Raw genomic sequence first — 19,732 nt, 5'->3', positions numbered from 1 at the left:
ATTTTTATTATTATTTTTGCTTTGCCTAAATACTTACTGCTTTCAAATTATAGTTCAAAATTCTATGTTGAGATACCTACTGTAGCTGGTTGGTATTTCATTATATTTCTTACACATTCCCCATTCCTTTTCTTTTTTTTTTAAATTAATGGTTGAGCACCTTGCAATGTTATATTTTCATTTCATGTACAAAAGAAGAAAAAAATCATCAAGAAGTATAAAAATTATAATTTTATTTTTTGACAGTGATTCTGGAAAACAATTTTGAGTGGCAAGATATTTGTAACGTATTTAAAAAAAAATATTTTTTTACTATATGCTAAGTAGTTTGCACACAATTAAATGTTTTGCTATTTTGTTGGTATCTTGAAATGACACCTATGTATCTTTATAGCTTTAAAATTGAGGTAAATTTTAGCCAATTTGGTTAGCTGATTCAAGTTATCAGTAAACAGAATTCAAACAACAATAATTTTAAAGGGTGAAAAATTTCTTCTTATATTATTTTTAATCACAAAAATTTTTTTTTTTAAAGGTGGGAGGGGGGTAGCTAGCACATGGTTCCAGGTGATTTGGTGTGAAATTTGCAGTTTTTATTAATGTTCAGAAGATTAGTATGTTTAAATAAAACAAATTGATATTAGATATAGGGAGACCTTTATTTGTCCTAAACTATTGTGTGCCTTACCCAACTCGAAAGAGTTTTTTGTGGATGTGCTGACATTTACACGTATAGCATGTTCCAACAGATCTAATAATTTTGGATTTGACTTCTGGCAGTGGTTCCTTTCTATAACTGCACAAGATTATACTACCAAGATTGGGCAAGTATTTTCTTACCAAACACCTTGGAGACTTAAACACTTAGCAAGTATTCAAAAGCATTCAGATTTGGTGGAATGTATTTTATACAAAAATCTGTCACTGTTTATGAAATTTGTAGGCTGTGGAAATGATGCTGAAAGGTTTTCACGGTGAGATCTCAGAGGTGACTGAGGTGCTTGACGTGTTGGTCACCCTGCATCATTTTCTGTCGGATTCATTCATCCGGAGCAAGGATCCCTTTGTGCGACTCAGTACTGGCAATTGCCTGATACAGCTCTGGACGTTGCCTGGTTCCGGACAGCGCATAGCAAATTCTGATCTACAGGTATGTACAGTTACAGACTTGTTGATGTGGATCTCTTAGCTCTTTCAGCATACTGCATTTGGTGGGAGTAATTTCATGAACGTGACAGAAGTCAAGGAACGGAAATGCATAACAGGAAGTAGGGAGAAGCCCGCGTCATTCAATTTTATATTGAGAAATCAATAGTACCAATTTGTTAAACAGAATTACGTAACCATAGTGTCATCCTGGTAAGCAGAAATATAGTTAGATTATAAAAAGGAGAAAAAAAAAATTCTCAGTTTTTCTCTAAAACGAATACTTTAGAAGATAGAAGCACTTAAAGGTTTTGGTGGTACATATATGGAATATGTTCGTGTTATGTATATGTGCAGTAATAGGGTAATATAAATATTGATGGTTTTATATAGAAAAACTGTGTGTGATAGTATATAAGTATACTTATAAACTTAAAACCCCATAATAAAGACTATTTATAGCCTGTGCCCCAGTAAGGAGCTCGTCTTTGCAAGTTTAGAGTGTTAAAGCACTTTTGGTGTTTTAAAGAAATGGTAGTGTTTTTTTTTATACGTAGCATCTTAGTTCTCATTGTACAGTATTTGGTGGGAGTAATTTTGTGAATTCGACAGAAATGTGTAACAGGATGTAGGGAGAAGCGCGTGCCATTCAATTTTTCTGTGGGGCTACAGTTGGCTGTTGTGCTACAGCGTGTCAGCGAGCGCAAACATATCCATGGCGTTTGAAAAGAGATAGAAGGGGGGAAAGGGAAAGAAGACAGGCTGTTTGTTTACTGTTCGTTCTGCTAACAGTAGTCTTGACATTAAGTGGTTTTTCTAATACATTATAAATACGTTTTTGAATGTTAATGTATAATATAAATTCAATAATTTTATAAGTGTGTTAAAATAAGTGCTGTGTTAATACATAGTTTGTGATACAATAGTTTAGATGTTACACATCATGGGCGAGTACCAAAAGAGACTCGCTTTTTTTTGTAGCTTTTGATTGTGGTATTATCACAGGAATGTTACCCGCCACACCAAATAGGCAATTAAGTATCACCCCAATGCAGATCAAACAAAAGTGAAGGGTTTAGAATAACACAAATGCAATGGCCAGTTATACTATTGGAGTTATACTCTCCATCAGATATAGATTTTGTTTATGAGCTAGGATCTACACACAAAAATATTTCACCATTCAATATCACCACACTTCAATTACAGTATGTTTTGTGTGGCCCTTTTTCATGGTTAGAATTAAACAGAAATCCAAAGATTATTAAAATGTGTTTTCATCAATATATGTGCATCACTAATTTTGAAGATAGCATGGTATTAGAAAAAAAAATTTTAACTATAAAAGTCGTGTACATCATTTTTCAAAATGCTAGTCTTTTAGGTACAAATTTGTTTTGATTTGTGAAAAGAAAATTTTTTTTTTTGTTGAACCAAATGTAATTCTTAAGCAATTAGAATATATAAACGTAAAATAAATAACATCAAAAAAGAATTAGATGATAAAAACCTTTATTTTTGTTTATGTTTTTGTCTCACAAAACACAGTTCTTATTAAGCATCAGTAAATTAACCAACAATATTTTTTTTTGTGATAGCATTTTACTTTTAACATTTTTCTTTATTAATGCTTATTAATACGTGTTGAAATCAAAGCAAAAAATACACAAGGAAAGACAATATCTCACAAAATGACACTGTTTTGGTTTTTAGTAGGCTATCTATGTTCAGAAATGAGGTTGCACAATAATTCTATATGACATAAATTATGAGCAATGTCAATGAATGGCTCACATTTAATTATTTTGAACCATTATCGAAGGATGTGATGCTAAGAATTCAGAAGTTTCCATTCATAGAAAAATTAACAATAATTGTCCTGTGAAGCCTCGATACAACTCAGAATTAACTTGGAACTAGGGTTGCGTGATTTTCCATCAAGCGAGATGTTCATGCAACAGACCATCAGAATCATATTGTAATTTCAATGTTTGAATAGATACCGCAGATAATTAAATCTATGGCTCTTTATTCCTGATTATTTTCACATTAAATATTGAATCGAGTAATAATCTACTGTACGTCTGAAAAAATAATTAATGCCTAATTAATCTATTATTCACTCAAATCTGTCTTGTGTCCGCGCAACATTGACCCGGAACACTTGTCTGCACTACTCGCGCTGTGTCGCTGACTCAAGCTCGCCGGCATCATTTGTGGAGCCTCCCTTGGTTGCTGAACTGTCACTCGTTGAGATCGAAGGCCACTGGTCAGCTGGCCTTTTGGTACTCTTTAAAATATCTCAAAGCTCTCCAATCTTGTTGTACAACAAGGTCCCTGATATGATGCCCGGTAAACCTGCGCACGTTTCACCTGGCAGTGACCCGACATACCAAGGGTTCAGTAGATGATGGATGTTGAGTGAGGGGGTTCCAAGGGGTGTTACGCGTAGTGTATGAAAGTAAATGTTCGTACTGCGTTCCAATTATATGATTCGAGTACGCTTATCAGACTGCTTTCCTAAGCCCGAAGAAATCCTGTTGGTCCTGAAGAGCATGTTTTGAACTCAGGTGCTACAGAGCTTCTTAATGAGCAGCGTCAGTCTCCTCAAGGATCCAGAGGCAGATTGGTATGCCATGAGTTTGGAGCACGTGCGCAGTCTACAGAGAAGCAAGGCACTCTGCTTTGTTCGCTTCATCGATGACTTGGAATTTGTTGTCGACTGGTCCAGTAACCTCTTCAGTAGAGTTTTCACCGTGGTCAAGTGAGTGTCATAAGTTGCTGGCACGATGTAGAAGTCGCATAAATATGTACATTGAAAGGTCTTATCCGCCACATTTGGAATCATCACCATGTCAGATTAACGATTTTGCCAGAATGCCGAACGTCAATATAGTCTGGAATTCTGATGAAAAAATATTATTCAGTTCAATAGTATTTAAAACAAGTTTTAATAATCTGCAAGGAATAAACTTGGATACGGGATATGAAACAATTACCGACTGACTTAAACCCAATAGGGTCGCACACGCCATGTTGAATTTTTCATTTTTTCATCATTACTACTAGTTAAGGGATATTTTTGTAAAATTAAACTATATCTATTTTGTATTTATTGTTACATCACAAACATTTTTTACAGATGTTTCTTAAGTTGTTATATAAGGGGTGAAAAAAGGCATGCAAGTGATAGCAAGTACAAACACTGGGTCTCTTTACAACCATTATAGATCACTTAGATAATATCTCTGGAAAAAATTTGTAACAGAGCAACAAATGCAAACTAGCTAGGATTAAATTTACAGAAATAGCTCTTAACTAGTAGTAATGACAAGGAAAAAAAATCAATGTGGCATATGACCCCACCTTTTCACTGTATTGAAGTGAAAACCAACAGTAACGATAAGCTCTGGGCAAACTGAAAATGCAGGCAGCACAGTGACGCTACCTGGTGGCCAAGGTCAAGTACCAGATACAGCTGAAAACAGCTGAACGCGAGTGACTCGATTGGTGCCGGAGTACAGAATGTGCTGAACCATAGACTGCTGGATTAAAGACCTTTCACTGTAACTTCTAATGTTTTTATGAGTTTAAAAAATATATCTTTGTAGTAAGTTTAAAGGAATTAAATATGTTTATCGCAATCTGTTTAAGTGTTCTGTCTGATTGGTATGGGACGGTGTGCAACAAATCAGTTAGTGATGTGATCTTGGAGAGATGTCTTTTGTTTTTGACAGCAATGGGTACGGTATTTTTTTTTTGTTTGCTTAGTAGTTAGTGGTCAGAGATTAGAGAAGGATTCATGTGGAGCATTAGCCGTAAACCGTGAAGCCGTTTTTTCCCCCATTTCTTTTCTGATTTTCACATACCAATATGGTGGATGTTTGTTTCTATTTATATCAGCTGTTCTAGTCTATTTTTATTAACGACTGTAGTTAAGCTGTTTGGAAGAAAATTAGATCAAAATATTACTGGTTAATATGTTTATGTATATTAAAAGTCCAGAACAAATCATTATACAAATCTAATGATATGAGTTGTCATTTTTCTCCAATTTAACCTCCAATACAGGTACAGCTGTGCATTTGTTAACAAATGGCCGCCATATTGGTATGTGCAGTACACTGAAATCCCCTTCCCCTTTTGGCTTCACCCCCCTCATTAGAAAGGGACCTTATACTCCATCTGTATATTTCCATAATCTCTGATCATGATTATTTTTGTTTTGACTAGTATTGTTCACTAGGCATGGTAACCAATTATAGACAGTGGGATTGAATACATATATTGACGTCAGCCGGGGCTTCGCCCCACGAGCCTGATCATCCTCCGTTCCCTTTCCCACCACCTTTCCTACCCGGCATTTGTGTCGTGACGTACGTAGCCGTGTGCGATTCAAACTGCGCGCCACGAACTACAGCAAGAGGGCGCTTAGCTGCAGTGCGTCGCACCCCTAAAGATGTTAATTAATATTGTAATCCTTTTTCTTTCCGCCCCAAAACAGTGTAACGATGGCTATGCATGTGAGTGTCTTTTAATTAATAACTTCATGATCTTTTGTTATTTTTATAAGTCCAAGCACGAACAAGGACGCTCCCTAGCGGGCGACGGAGGAACTAGCATGAAACTCATTTGAACCCTGTTTTATGTTTATAAGTAATTATTACAGACGGCCTGGACATGGAAGTAATCTAATAAGTATTGTTAAAGAATTTATGTATTTTATAATAGTAACCTGGGGCACGCTACAGCAAAGTTGTAACGGTAGTTGTGTTCAGCGCGAAGGACGCCATGTTGCCACCCGCAAGCCATGAGCTCATCCCAGTCTCCTTCTACAGCCGGCCGAGAGCGGACGTCTCTGCAGACACCCCGAGGACATCACCGTTGGTTCACCGAGTAGTAATTCTGTAACTTAATTTATTCAAATCGCTTTCTTTTCATCCTCGGGGCCTCTCTCGGTCGGAGAGACTGCTTAAGTAATAATTATTCACTCTTCGGAGTTTTTATCTCATCGGCGTATTAAGTAACGGCCTGAGGCGGCCACGTGTGTGGTCCGCCTCCTCACCTAATCTGATTCGTGCCTCGGGAGTTTATAGCTGTATCAACGGAGGATCGTGTAAGGACGTGTACCGTGAGTAGAATAAAAACCAATTAACTGAGTTACGTGTTTTGTGTTCGGGGGGCCACGTGGGTCCTTAACCTGGTCAGCGGCATGTGGGACGCCCTAAGAGCCCACTGCGATAATTAGGAGCGTGTCCGACGCTGAGAGTGGGCTTAGTTAGGGACAGGAGCTGCGTATAACATCTGGAGGGCTAATATATCGCCGCACACGGGCCACGTAACGCCCTGAGTTAGTCTTTCAGCCGGGTTCACGTGCCCACTCACGTGGTGGCGCCCATTAATTTCCACCAATATTCTCACCTCAACACCGGTACGCCCTCAAAATGTTTGTGTAAGGTAGTCACTAGCCTGTGACAAATTTTTACCCTTTTTCTATTTGTCAAGAGTTGAAAGTACTAAGGTGTTAAAAATTTTTCCATGGCTTCGCAATTTTTAATTTATTTATTTTTAATTTTTATTGCTGACTAACTAATGAAATTGTTAATGCCTTATCTTGAAAGGTTTAATATATAAAGATCATCTTTCATTAAAAAGTTGGCTTTTATTCAAAGGTTTCCATATATTAAACAGGTATAAAAAAGGGTAGAAAACCCATTTACATTTATAACGTGAACACAGAGGAAAAAGTTAGTGTTTATAGTGCAATGTTGGTGTTAAAATAGATCCTGAAACTGTTTGGAATTTATGGTAGATGATGAAATGCATCAAATAATTTTGAAATGTACAAACATCAAACTTTGTGATTGAAGAGCCACAAAAGCCATTGTAAATGTGACAGACATATGTGATTTTAATATGCCAAATTGGAAGACAATAATTAGTTTGATGATTAATTCAGCAGTTTTTAAACCAAACCAAATTCACCAAAGATCTTTTTGGACAGATATTAGTAGGAGTGGTATTTTTAGGTGTGTTATGAGCAGAAAAATACAAAAAGAAAAATAGTTTTTGTAAAAAAAAATAATATTTAAAAAATATAAATGAGACACTTTGTAATGTTTAACATTTTTTTTAAATTTTTGCTGATAGTATTATTATTTTTTGTAGTTTGTAATATGTTTTTTAGAATTAAATTTTTTTTAATGGGGTATGTTAAGTTAATTTATAATTGAAAATATTGTATCTCTTTTTTTTATATCCAGTTTTTTTGTTTGATGTTACTTTTGTGTAATATAGTTTATGAAAAATGCAATGTTTAATTTATTTCATATCTGTTTGATTCAGTTTTCATATAATATAATTATTGTAGCAAATCTGAAGGAATAAGGTAAAAATATTCAGCATTCGTGATCAGGCATTTAAAAATGACAGCGAGTATGCTTTATGGAACGAAAATACATCGTTGATCTCACAGACCTCACCTCGGGAACTGTGCACTAAATGTCACCTCAAGTATTAAGGATTAATATATACTAACTTTCTAAATAAAGTATCTTTGAAAAGGATTTTTTTTTTAAAATATTAGTGGACATGAAATTTGTTACTTGTTTACATTTAACATTAATATTAAACAATTTGCAAGGTAATTCCAGTAATAGGCATAAGTTTCCAAGCATCTAATTAAATCAGTTCAGTTGTTTCATAAAAAAATATGCATTGCTAAAATTAAGTTTATTTTGCTTGAAAAAGACTTCAAAATGAATAAAATTGATGAGGTTATTGAGTCAGAAAACTCTTCATTCATTGCATAGTTAGATTTAACTGTTATCATGGTTGTAAAATAATGTAGTGGGATAACTTTTTATTTATGGGTAAGTTGTAAAATATTGTTTTCAAATGATTCCTTTTCAAACAGAAAAACCACCGCGGTTGCGATAAATCAGTTGCAACTTCTCCTGCAGACGGTCGTCAGTGATCTGGTGCAAGTGAATGAGGTGGAGCCTGTTTTAGATGTCATCTACGCACAGATATTGGATCATGCAGAAAACCCAACAGCCTTTGAGTTCAGCGTGAAGTTGCTGCGAGCTTGCCGCAGGGACTTGGAGCTGCCAACTCAACAGGTTAGGCCACAGTTTATGTACAAATAAAGTGAAGTAATTAATAGTGGACTGTATGTCTGTAGGTACTGTTCGTTTCACGACACAGAACCCAGCTGGTGGTAATACTAAAAACCTTTTCAAGAAAAGCAAAACTAACTTGGAAATTCTTTCTTAACGAATTACCGAGACTGGGTGTGAAGCAAGCGTTAAAACAAAGCAGAGTTAACTTCCAAAGCTTGTGTCGGATCGGCTGCGAAATAAATTAAATATTAAAATATCAAATAGAAATTAAAATTTTATTAACTTCAACACAATTGCAGAAGCTCTACAAAACACAATAAATGGCAGTGAGCTGCAATATTGATAGAAATGATTATGAAATAAAAATAGTTTTAGAATATGCTACATAAAATACATATTAAAAAAATATGGCATAGATTGGTATTACAAAATATACCTAACTTTTACATAAAAATTAAATTTATTTATCAAATAAATAATACTGGCACCTTCTTTTAAGTACCGTAATAGTTAAATATAAATTAGAATCTTGAATCAAAATAACCAAATTACTTGAATTTCCTGTAAGAAACTAATCATCTTTACTTTTACTCTGGAATTTCTTTCTTAACATTAACTAATGTCTTAATATATCTGGGAGTTGCATATGTTTCAAAAGGCCTAATTTTACTCACAGTTTCTTTTTTTGTGCACAAAAGGCACTTTACTAGCTGCTCGCTGAAACCAAATCCATTTTAAACTGCTCAAAACCATACTCTTTCTGAAGCATGCACCAAAGGAAATGTCCATCATATCGAAGTTCCACATCTGTGGAGCATAGCCGGGCATTATATTATAGAAAAATTGTACTTGCAGGTAAACTGCCTCACTCCCAATTGAAATGGCCTTTTGAAGTCCGTCGTAAACTTGCCATGGTTGCAGTTTCTTCATTAACACCATTTTAACTGAAACCAAGCAGTCGCCAATCAACGGTGCACAAGGATTAACAAGTGCGCGGAACACACACAGGAGTGTGCCAGCTTACATTGCGTCATGCCCGCTGTGGAAGAAAAGTGTGGCCGCTCAACAGTCCACCCATGCGCATGCGTGCTGCTGTTATTTTTTTTTCCTTCCCCGAATCACCAAGTGTCGTTCTTACACTGACTCATATATTCGCAAAAACTTTAGTAATTCCAGGTAATTGATTTAAGTTCTTTAAAAGTCTTTTTTCCAAACTGATATTATTAACGAAAAAAATTTAAAAGGTATTTAAAATAGTTCAAAATATTTCTGGTAATTTACAATAAAAGTGCAATAATGCTAAAGGTAATTTCAGCTTAAAATTAACCAAAACAAATATTTAAATTATTACAAGCTAAACAAAATTGAATCACCAAAATCAAAATTTGAAGTAAATTAAATTATATCTATATACTTGACAGCCAGTGCACTGGCTACATGTCAAAGATGAATATATGCATGTCATGAGGGAAAATGTCACTAAAGTATATTTTAAATATGAGGCTATGCAAAAGTAAAAAATTACAGTTTTAAAATGCTAATTTTTTTTGACAGCTACTGTTTTGGTAAAAAATATTAATGGTATTTAAACATTTTTTGATTACGTGTATGGATAGGCCTTATTTATTAAAAAAACACATATTTTTAAGTAAAATCATTAAAAAAGAAATGAAAATATGAACCCAATAGATGATGTGCATGTGGTGGGTTTAGAATATCCAGGGTATATGTTGTTTGCTGATATAATTGCATGTTTCATTCTTCAATATTTGTTCATGATTTCACTAACAATATGTTTTTAATGATAATTATTCTTTGTATATTCCAGTTCTTCGTAAACCATTTACAAAGCAAGCCAAGTTCAGCCGATCTGGGCATAGTGTTCCGGAAGTTTGAGTTGATGAAAACTTTATATTGCGCGTGTCCGCAGTTGGTAGCCACAGCTGTTGGTGGTTTGCAAAACTGCTTGGAAGCCACCACACTTGATGAGAGCTCAGTGGACTTGGTATTGATGCTGAGCAAAATGTTTGCAGTGACAGGCTCTAACCTTGCACGGGATTGCAGACATCTGTGGTTTAGTTTTTTACGCAGGTACGTATAGAGGTGTTGCTTCTCATGTGGCTGTTCACTTTCTGTTCTTAGCTCATCTTCTTGCAAGCTGTAGATTATACTGAGTGGCTGCAAACAAAAAAAATTTCTTATCTGCCGAGCGCAACGCAAGGGTAAAATGCTGGACTTGGGTTCAAATCCCGGTACGACCATTCTGATTTTGGTTTTCTGTAGTTTTCTTAAATAACTACTGGTTGCAGCTCACCTGTTGCAGACTTGATTTATAGTGTTGGTATACGTTAATGATACAGTGACCAAACTGTTGTTAACTCAATTCATTTGTTACAGCCTTCGGCATGGTGACAGGCAAGTGCAACTTCTGGGACTCGGAGAAATGACTAACATAATTTGCAACCACCCAGAATTATTACCAATCTGTTGGAAGTATTTCATGGCCCACTGTGTTAGAGAAGGAAGTCCTGATGTCGTTCAGAATGTTTTTGATTGTTTGGAGACAGCCAGCTGTAGTTTTAACATAAGCCTTATTGACTGCATCGTGCAAGTGATGAAGGAAATGGTTTCTGATTCTTCTGTGAGTGTCTTCTGTCAAGTTAACTGTTGGGGTTTATTTTAAAACTTTGCTTCGTATAAATTGTTTCTAGAATACTTGTAGTATTGGTTACTATTATCCTTTTTTTGTTTCTAGATTTCTAAGGTACTCATACATTTCTATGAATTCAGTGAATTTTTATTTTTGTAACTTTTCCTGCTTAGAGAAAGAGGTTGGCAAATAGATTGTGATTGGCTGTTTGAATTATGTACCCCAGAGGAGATACTATGCCTTAACTTAGTTATGTATATTCCTTATTCATCCCACAAAAATTAAATGTAAAAATGTGATTAAAAATTACAACAAGCATTTACTGTCAGTTTGATTACTGTATGGTTGCTACTGTGGATTGGAGTACCATTTGTAACTTTCTTAACAGAATTTTTGGATCCATCCTCTTTTGTAATGGTTACACGGACAGAGCTATGACATATTTCTGGGTCAGCATATTCACCCCTGTTCAACCGTGGTTTAGTGTGCTATACGTGTGTTTTTGAACGTATCAGGTACTGCCAGATCTGCACAGCTGTATTGGCAGTCTTGCTGCAGGGTGCGAACACCCTGCAAACAAGGCCAAACTGTTCCAGATGCACTACGATTACCAGCAAGCTGTAGAGGTGTCAGATTCACTGTAGATGTTCTTGGGTGTTTCACAAAATTGCACGGCATTAATTCAGGCTTAGGGAAGCAGTTTGATAAGCGTACTTGAATCCATTATTGGAAGGCAGTATAAACATTTAAAGTCATAAACTTTTCTTTTAAAAATCTTAGTAAACTTATTGAAAATTCCAAAAAAAGAAATATATATATATAGTGGTACCTTCTATGTTTGTGGCACATTTGACACCTCATTGCTCACACTTTATTCTCTTCTTGTTTCCATATTTCTAGCTTCTCTTATTATATTTGATTGTGCTGCTTGCTGATTCATAATATTTATAGTTGCTGAAATTTATTTGCGTAAATTGTTTCGTTGCATTGCATTTAAATTTGGTGGTTTGGTTTTTTTTTTTTTTGTTTGTTTTTAGGTTGGTTTGACAGAACGAGCTCTAAAAGTTTTAGCAGTTATTTTAGAAAAACTGCTCTTCAGTCCAATGAATACCAATCTAACACAAAAATGCATTGAAATTATGTCTATCTTCAGTAATTATTACCAATTTGGAGATAACAGAGCAAAGTATGTAAATGGTTATAGTGAGTATGCTCTTAGATCTAATTAATTACACAAACAGTATACTTAATTTATAATATGACAGAAAATAAGTAATTTCATTTTGTATTATCATTTTTCACTTCTACCAAATACATATTTGAATTATTTTAAGTTATCATATTTTTTTAATGTAGTTTATATGTTTTTTTTTTTACAGATCGTTTACACAGAAATTGTTCCTGGGATACCTGATCCCATTTGCATTACCAGCTGAAGAAAGAGTGCTGCGATTACTGAACTTCTGGCTTTTTATGCCGCAGGACATGCGAGCTTTGTTCCATGATATTCAGCGGAATTCTTTCTTGTAAGTAGCTCACAGAAATCATGCAAACTTTAATAGTACAAATTACGAAAATACCTTTGAAAGCTTTTTTTGCAATCAATTGCACTGTGGATGTAAAGAAAACAAAAGAATATGATACTGCTTATTTTTGTTTGTTAGTGCATTCCAACAACAGTAAGATGAAATAATTTACACTTTCTTATCTCATCCTGTAATAAGATCCATGTGTCTTACTGTTAATTCTTGCATTTTGCTATGGGATATTTTTATGTAGTTACAAACTTTTAAAAATAGTTAATTGGTTTTTGTAATCTAAATCTTTATGTGTGTACACAAGGTCTTCATGTAATTGATTAAGAATTTAAGTTTTTGTTTTTATTTTCAAAATCCTGTTGTGCAGCCTTAGATTTTAACTGTCTTTTAGTTTATCTCTGACAATTTTTTGAATTTAATTTTCCAACTTTTTTTTTTTTTCCCCACCAAAACAGTGTGCAGAGTCTTAGAAGACCCATAAATTTTTTAAAATTTTAGATATTTCCAAGTGGTCTCTGTTTTGAGCTCCAAATGGTAGTTGCTTTTATACATTTTCTCTTTTAAATATATTTTTTTGGAGAGTGAAATGGCTAAAATGGGTGCTTTCAAAAAATAATAATTAATAAATAAAAAATAAATACATTAATAATTCAAAATATTTTTTTTAGCATGAAAATTGTGGTACAAAATCTTGAAAAAACCATTACTTCCTTTTTCCAATTTTATGGCATGAAATGTTGTCTCATAGTTGCTCACTGAACTATGCAAAAACTGCACATAAGTTCAGAGTCTTGTGCTTAGTGATTCTGCATTACATGCACCAGAGCAAACACACCACCAACTATTTATTCTCTTTTTCATCAGCTATACTCTATATAATATTTGCAGTTTTTATTTTGATTGTGGGATAGCTTGGATTTAAATGACTTCATTTATCATGTTTCCTTGTGTTTTACTTGTTTCAACCAGCGTTGTATCTGGTTTAAATTTTGTATAAATTAATTATATGCATTATTTGTTAAATGTCTGAGGTAGTTTTTGTCTAGTTAGTCTGATAAGATTTGTAGCCTGCTACCCCGTGCCGGGGCGAGCAGCCCACATCCATCCCTACCAGGACAGCCAGTTACAATCATTCTGTTTGAACCCCGCTGACTTTGACTTTACCATGGCTAGTCGCGTAGACACGGTAGGGATGCAAAACTAAAATAAAATGCTTGATTTTGTGTTGAGTAGATTATTGCAGCATTTGTAAATTTATTCTGACACATAAAAAAAAGATAAATTATAATACACCGACTACTTACAAGTGGCATAAAATACATTAAAAAAAAGACATAAAAAATTACAATCCTGACGTGATGCCCGGCCGTAGCGATCACGTTACCTACAATACCAAGGCCTTGCCTTCGTATAAGTCTAAGTCCGTACTTGAAAGACGCGGGGGAGAGGGCGAGTCCACACCAAAGCTTGCCTACCGTCCCAAACCAACTTCTTCTTCCACCAATAACAAATTAAAGTTTTACTTACAGTAATTCTCGCAGTGTAGTAGAAATTTACCAAAACTGTAGCGCCTCCATATACCCGGGGTGTACACTCGGCGTAAGTGACACATGAAGCACAGTGAAACGGCAGCGGGCTTCACACTTCGGGACGAGGTGCATTAACACTCGCATCTCACGAAAAGTTTAAAATCGCTTACGGTAAATATGTTGCCGTTCCTTCCAAATTATAGATAAAAATCAGCTGATGCAGGCCACGGCCACGATAGTTCCGCGTAGCAGTCTCCAGGGTTAACAGTTCACAACGACCGTGTGGGTCACGTCCCTACTCCAGTGCACAGAGCTACACCGACACCCCATATTCACAGCTGTTCCGTCGTCGGTCAACGCCCGCAAGCCTCTGTCGTCGCTAGAGTCCAAAACATCTCTCCCCTGCATACGTGTCACACTCCCGTGACGTCATCCACCTCCCTCCGCTAATTCCCCCTCTTTCATACGTGGACAAGTCCATTCAACAGAGGTAAATGGCCGCACGGAAAACCAAAGTCTTTGATTAATTTTAACTGAGACTTTTGAAGACGTAAATAAAAATAAATATGAAAGCATTAACTAAAAAATTACGTTAACATTAAAATTAAGCATAATTAAACATTAAACATAATAACATGAGACACCAGAAGTGTCTCAGATTTAGGACGTGTTAGTAAAGAAATTTATAGTTTTAAGTAAACTTGAAATTGAAATAGTTTATCAAGATTTTTTCATAATTCTTTTGTTAAGTTCACATTTTTTTTTGTGTATCTTTTGCTATACTGAACTGTTTGGAATAAACCCGGTCATACTTTGAAAATTTGCGTGTTGCAGTTTTCGTAAGCGAGTGCACGAGGCGTTGAAACTTTGCGAGGAGCGCGATGATGACAGCACCACGTCCTTGTTGCTCGCTCACGTGGTGTGGGTGTCGGAGAGGCTCGACCGGCCAGACTCCCGCCAGGACTACCTGGCACTGGAAGAGTTGTTCCTGCGCCTCGGTCGCAACCGTAGCTACCTGGGGAAGTTGAAAATCATCGCGGATCAAGCCAGTTGTTCGATCGATCACAGGGTTTCAGCAATGGTGAGCAAATTATGGAACCGTAAATCAAACATGTCTGGTGTGGAACCTTTACAAAAATTTCAAAGAATTTCTCTTGGAGACACTGTATCTTAAGTTTTACTGCCTTAACATTTTAAATGTTTTCAGAATGAGCTACTGGACACTCTCAAAACTAGGAAGAAAGATATGGTTCCAGTGGTTGATCAGCTTTGCACTAAGCTCATGGTGAATTACTTTGACAAGAACAGTTTCAACGTAAGTACAATAGGTAATTTGATTTTTAAAAAAAAAGTTATCAAGTAGTAAAAATTTTACAGTTAATGATTAACTGTAATTGATTTTGGAATTACTCTGGAATTTGAGCGTATCAACTCTCAAAAATCAATTTGTATTTGAAGAAATATATTCACAGGTTGAAAATACATTAAGTGAAAATTTCCAGATCATACACAGGAAAAAAAAGTTATAGGGAAAACACAACGTTACACAAATAACAGAGTGTACGATCAAAATGATCCAGGTAAGTTACATGCCCTGTACAAAGGGGAAAATTGTCAGAATTTTGGCAAGATAATTAGGAGTGCAAATACCCTACTCTATGATCCTACAAAACATTGTTACATTCCAAGTTGGCCCGGCAATGCAACCCAGAAAAATAACAAAGACATTTTTATCACTTGAAAGTAAATGTTTATATACAATGATTTTGAAGTTTGTTTTTTTTAAGTTTGTATGGTTACCAACATCAGAGATAAATTATTCCCTTAGGATTAGTTGCTTTAAAAATGAAAGAGTTCCTACTAGTCTTTTATTATAATTCCACAAAAACAAAAATAGATCATAACTTACATAACATTTCCGTGTATCACCTATTCACTGTAGCATGTCGTTCGATTAACTAAAAACAAAAGAATTCAAGTCCATTTGTTTTAATTTTAAGTTAAGCCTGGCCCCGACGATCAGGCATGAAGTTGGCTATTCGTAACTTCATTGTTTCCGGTTGAGCTGCAGACACTGCGGCCGCACGTAGTGATGATCAAGCGACAACTAACTTGCACCACGCAGTTACCTTCCTTTACAAAGCTAGAAACAAAGGGAGTCAACTCGGTGGGCCAACTGACCAATCACAACACAGTAATCAGTACCTGACCATGTACGGAAAAAAAATACTGAAAAATTGTTTTTCTCAAAAGTCTGGAAGACACATCATACCACCTCAAGGCTCGCTCTGATTGGCTGGCGAGGCAGCGCCCAGTGAAAGTTCCAGTCTATTGCTGTGCATTCATGCACCTACGTGCTGGGTTTTCCCATATAATTTGAGGCGTGAAAAATAACTTGCTGGTGACAATGTCATACCCATGCCTTCCTTTCTTTTGAAACCTTCTTGAATGTTCGAAAATGTTACAGTCTTACTACCCAGAACATGCTTTAAAATTTAACAAAACTTAATTAATTCACATGTTAATTTTAAATGATTAAATAAATTATAATGAAACAATAAAAAACACTTCATTCTGCTTTATATAGAACCTAATCCATATCAATAATATTCCTTATCAAAGCACAAACAAAATGACTTAAATTACTCTACATTATAGAAGAAACATGAGTGCAATATAATTATGAAACATTCTCAGTCAAAGTGTTATTGATAGTAGGGGGTAGGAATTCTGCGATGTTACAACGTGCAGATTTCCGTACATCCCCCAGATGGGAAATCAACTGCCCTAAGAAGCAAAAACAAGGAAATTTGATAGATGCAAAGCAAGGGTACTGATCATGGGTGCACACAATACATGGCTTACACACAAGTTAAGAAAGTAAAAACCACCAAACGAGATGTTGCAACCAAACGGAATATTAGATGGTGGCGGCCAGAACAGAATTTGACAAACACATGAACGTTACTAAACTGAGAGGAAGTGAATCTGTATCGCCTCGCTTTACTGTATGCAGCACTAGTGTTGCGACAACTTACTTGCACCCGTGAAGAGTCCCAGCGTCACTGTCCTCAGTTAACTAGTGTACTTGTTCGAAAAGTAAATTATAATGAGCCAGAGTAAAACCATGCATGAGCTTAAATAGTTACCCCGATAAATTACTCAGCATGTGCACTCGGCCATTCCCGGCACAGGGGAGTGGGAGGTGGGGGGGACATGGAGAAAGGAACACGACGCACCACCGAAGCTACGAGGGCAGCACTCACGCTCTAGCGCTGGTGGAACAACTTGTGTGAACAGTCGATTCAATTGTAAAATAAAAAAAAAAATTTGTGTACGACATCTTATTGGTGAGATAGATAAGTAAAACAGTAGCTGTAAAATAATATTGAAGTTTATTTCAGCTGTCATTGGTTCAGTACAGTCGCCTAAATGCTGTTGCTGTTGTTTGTCATGGTGACATTGTGGGCAGTTGTTCTAAGTTTGATTGTTTCTGCAGATTCTGTTACAGTGGGTTCATCATTGCATCATAAATAAGCAAACTCCCATCAGAATTTCCTATACGCCACATGAAATGGCAATGGAGGGTTTGAAACTTATTTTCGTAAGTACATCACGTTGTAATACTCATTTAAAAATTACTTTTACAGATCTACATATTTAGTGTGTGGTGTTGTAGTTAATTCAGTATCATATCCATAAATTAGTGTATAGTACAAGGAAATATTGTAAATTAGAAATTTTTTTATCGGGCTTGGTACTGATTTATTTTTACTGTAGGTTATGTTATATTTTTGTCAATACCACTAGGTTATCTGTTTTCATTCAAAATAAATTGGGTTTCATTTTAGTATCCTTTAATAATTATATGAGCAGGGTGTTTTTAGACAAAACAGGTGTTTCCTTAGGAGAAAGATGGAAACATAAGACACATTTTTTTATTGAATATCAAAAATCATGTGTAAATAAGTGACAAAACTGCAAATGATGTTCTAACAGAGATCTTACACCTGTGAAAACATGGTCGACAATAAAATTTCCATCATTAATAATTTTATAGCACTATATAACCCCCATTTTATTACAGATTGGTAATGATATTTGCAGATTTGTTACTTACATGCAAGTAGTTCAAAATTTTACTAATAAACAAAAGTGTTAGAGTTTGACTTTTAATGAGGCATTGATAATCATCTTAGGGAAAGAGTAGTAAATATGTTTCTGTCTTATTTATTGTAAGGAGGCTTATCTCAGTAGGAAGAAAATTTTGTCTTCTTTCTAATGATAGAGGAAGAAAAATAATGTTAATTTTTTTCAAACAAAAAAGAAGTACAGCATAATGCAAAATGTTGGAAGGAAATGATCAAAATAAAGAATTGCTGAAAATCCGATTAAAACAAAAAAAAATCCAATTAAAGCTCTGAGATGGTTTGGTTTTTAAAGCATAGTGCCTAGTGATGGGCCAAATCCTAATTTTCTCGAATCATAATCTTGAATTTGAATCCCAAAGAGTAGGTACCTCAAATTTACCCTTCAAATCCAAATCTAGTTCTCAAGGGTCAAAAATAAAATTATTTACAAGAATTAAAATTTTTAACTATAGTTGAAACATTCAATCTTTTAAATGTTTTGTGTCAAAACATATTGTAATTTAATTTATATAATTACATGTTAAATTACAATATCTTGGAAAATGATAACAGGATGGGTATGGAAAAAAAATTGAACTTGTAATCTTCAGAGGTTATCAGTGTTGAATTTTTTTATTTAATTTATTTCCTCTAATATTTTTCTTCAATTTTATTCCTTGAATATTACATAATCAAAATTAAAAGTTACACCTTTCTCATTATTGTGACATTTATTATTAATATGTTTAATTTTAGAGCAAATCAAATGATCCCTCACTGCTATTGCTACATCTTCCAACATAAACACTACAAAAAAAAAAAGAATGGGTTGTATATTTGGTAATTTTTACCCCCATTTGCTCTTTATAAAGGTATGTTGGGAGATATAATTCATTCTTGCTTGTCAATGTTTGCAAAGCTATAGTTATTAATGCTATAGAAAAGTTATAAATATTGAAATATGTAAAAAGATATGTGCTTTTGTAGCCATGTTCGTAACGAAAGAATTTATAAAAAGTCTCTCTGCTCTTCATCCCACATTATCAGGAGGAACATAAATTCTGTAATTGATTTTTTTTGTTACCACAGGAACTGTTGTTCAGTAGCCCTCATCTTGCTTTCGACTCATCATCAGTAACCAAGCTGATGGAGATGCTTGAAGCAACGTCATCGCCAGGTGTTTCGTACACAGCAATGGTTTTGAAGGTTTTGGCAGTCACGTCGATGCATAAATCTTTCAGTAAGTTTTTTGAAGCGTTTTGAAACAGAGAAATTATTTGATTATGAAAATTCTTATCGTGGTATGTTGACTTGTAATGTAGTAGTGAGTGACAAGGTAGAGAAGGAGTGCCTGGTGTCCAGCTTAGTGGCAGGCACTGTATGTATCCTTGAGACAAGGTTTTGTTTAACATTTTTGAAGCTATCCTTTTTTTAGGCACATTATGAAAAAAATTGATGGGTGTGAATTTTTATGATGCGGCGTGCACGATGCAACAAAATTTTCGCAGGATGTAAAAAAAGGCTTGATGTGGCGGGGAGATTCATTAGCACAAGTCTTGGTGAAATTACTGGGCGCTAACGTGTCTAGGAGGCACAGACCCGACAGAGACACTACTCC

General features: G+C 35.1%; 1 protein-coding gene across 2 annotated transcripts in view; it reads left to right on the top strand.

Annotated features, from left to right (window-relative positions):
* The window catches only part of LOC134543130 (sister chromatid cohesion protein PDS5 homolog A-like), a 43,083-nt gene that overhangs the window by 6,544 nt on the left and 16,807 nt on the right, over nucleotides 1-19,732 (top strand). For both annotated transcript variants that reach the window (XM_063387966.1, XM_063387967.1), the window contains exons 3-13: nucleotides 944-1,150; nucleotides 3,717-3,910; nucleotides 8,063-8,267; nucleotides 10,096-10,358; nucleotides 10,665-10,908; nucleotides 11,955-12,103; nucleotides 12,297-12,443; nucleotides 14,819-15,065; nucleotides 15,192-15,299; nucleotides 17,484-17,588; nucleotides 19,204-19,354. In XM_063387966.1, coding sequence (XP_063244036.1) covers nucleotides 944-1,150; nucleotides 3,717-3,910; nucleotides 8,063-8,267; nucleotides 10,096-10,358; nucleotides 10,665-10,908; nucleotides 11,955-12,103; nucleotides 12,297-12,443; nucleotides 14,819-15,065; nucleotides 15,192-15,299; nucleotides 17,484-17,588; nucleotides 19,204-19,354 — 2,020 coding nt within the window. The remainder of the gene's footprint in view (nucleotides 1-943; nucleotides 1,151-3,716; nucleotides 3,911-8,062; nucleotides 8,268-10,095; nucleotides 10,359-10,664; nucleotides 10,909-11,954; nucleotides 12,104-12,296; nucleotides 12,444-14,818; nucleotides 15,066-15,191; nucleotides 15,300-17,483; nucleotides 17,589-19,203; nucleotides 19,355-19,732) is intronic.

Source organism: Bacillus rossius (assembly GCF_032445375.1).
Source record: "Bacillus rossius redtenbacheri isolate Brsri chromosome 9 unlocalized genomic scaffold, Brsri_v3 Brsri_v3_scf9_2, whole genome shotgun sequence".
Classification (NCBI taxonomy): domain Eukaryota; kingdom Metazoa; phylum Arthropoda; class Insecta; order Phasmatodea; family Bacillidae; genus Bacillus; species Bacillus rossius.
The sequence above is the reverse complement of the archived record's forward strand: the minus strand, read 5'-3'. Positions and strand labels throughout refer to the sequence as shown.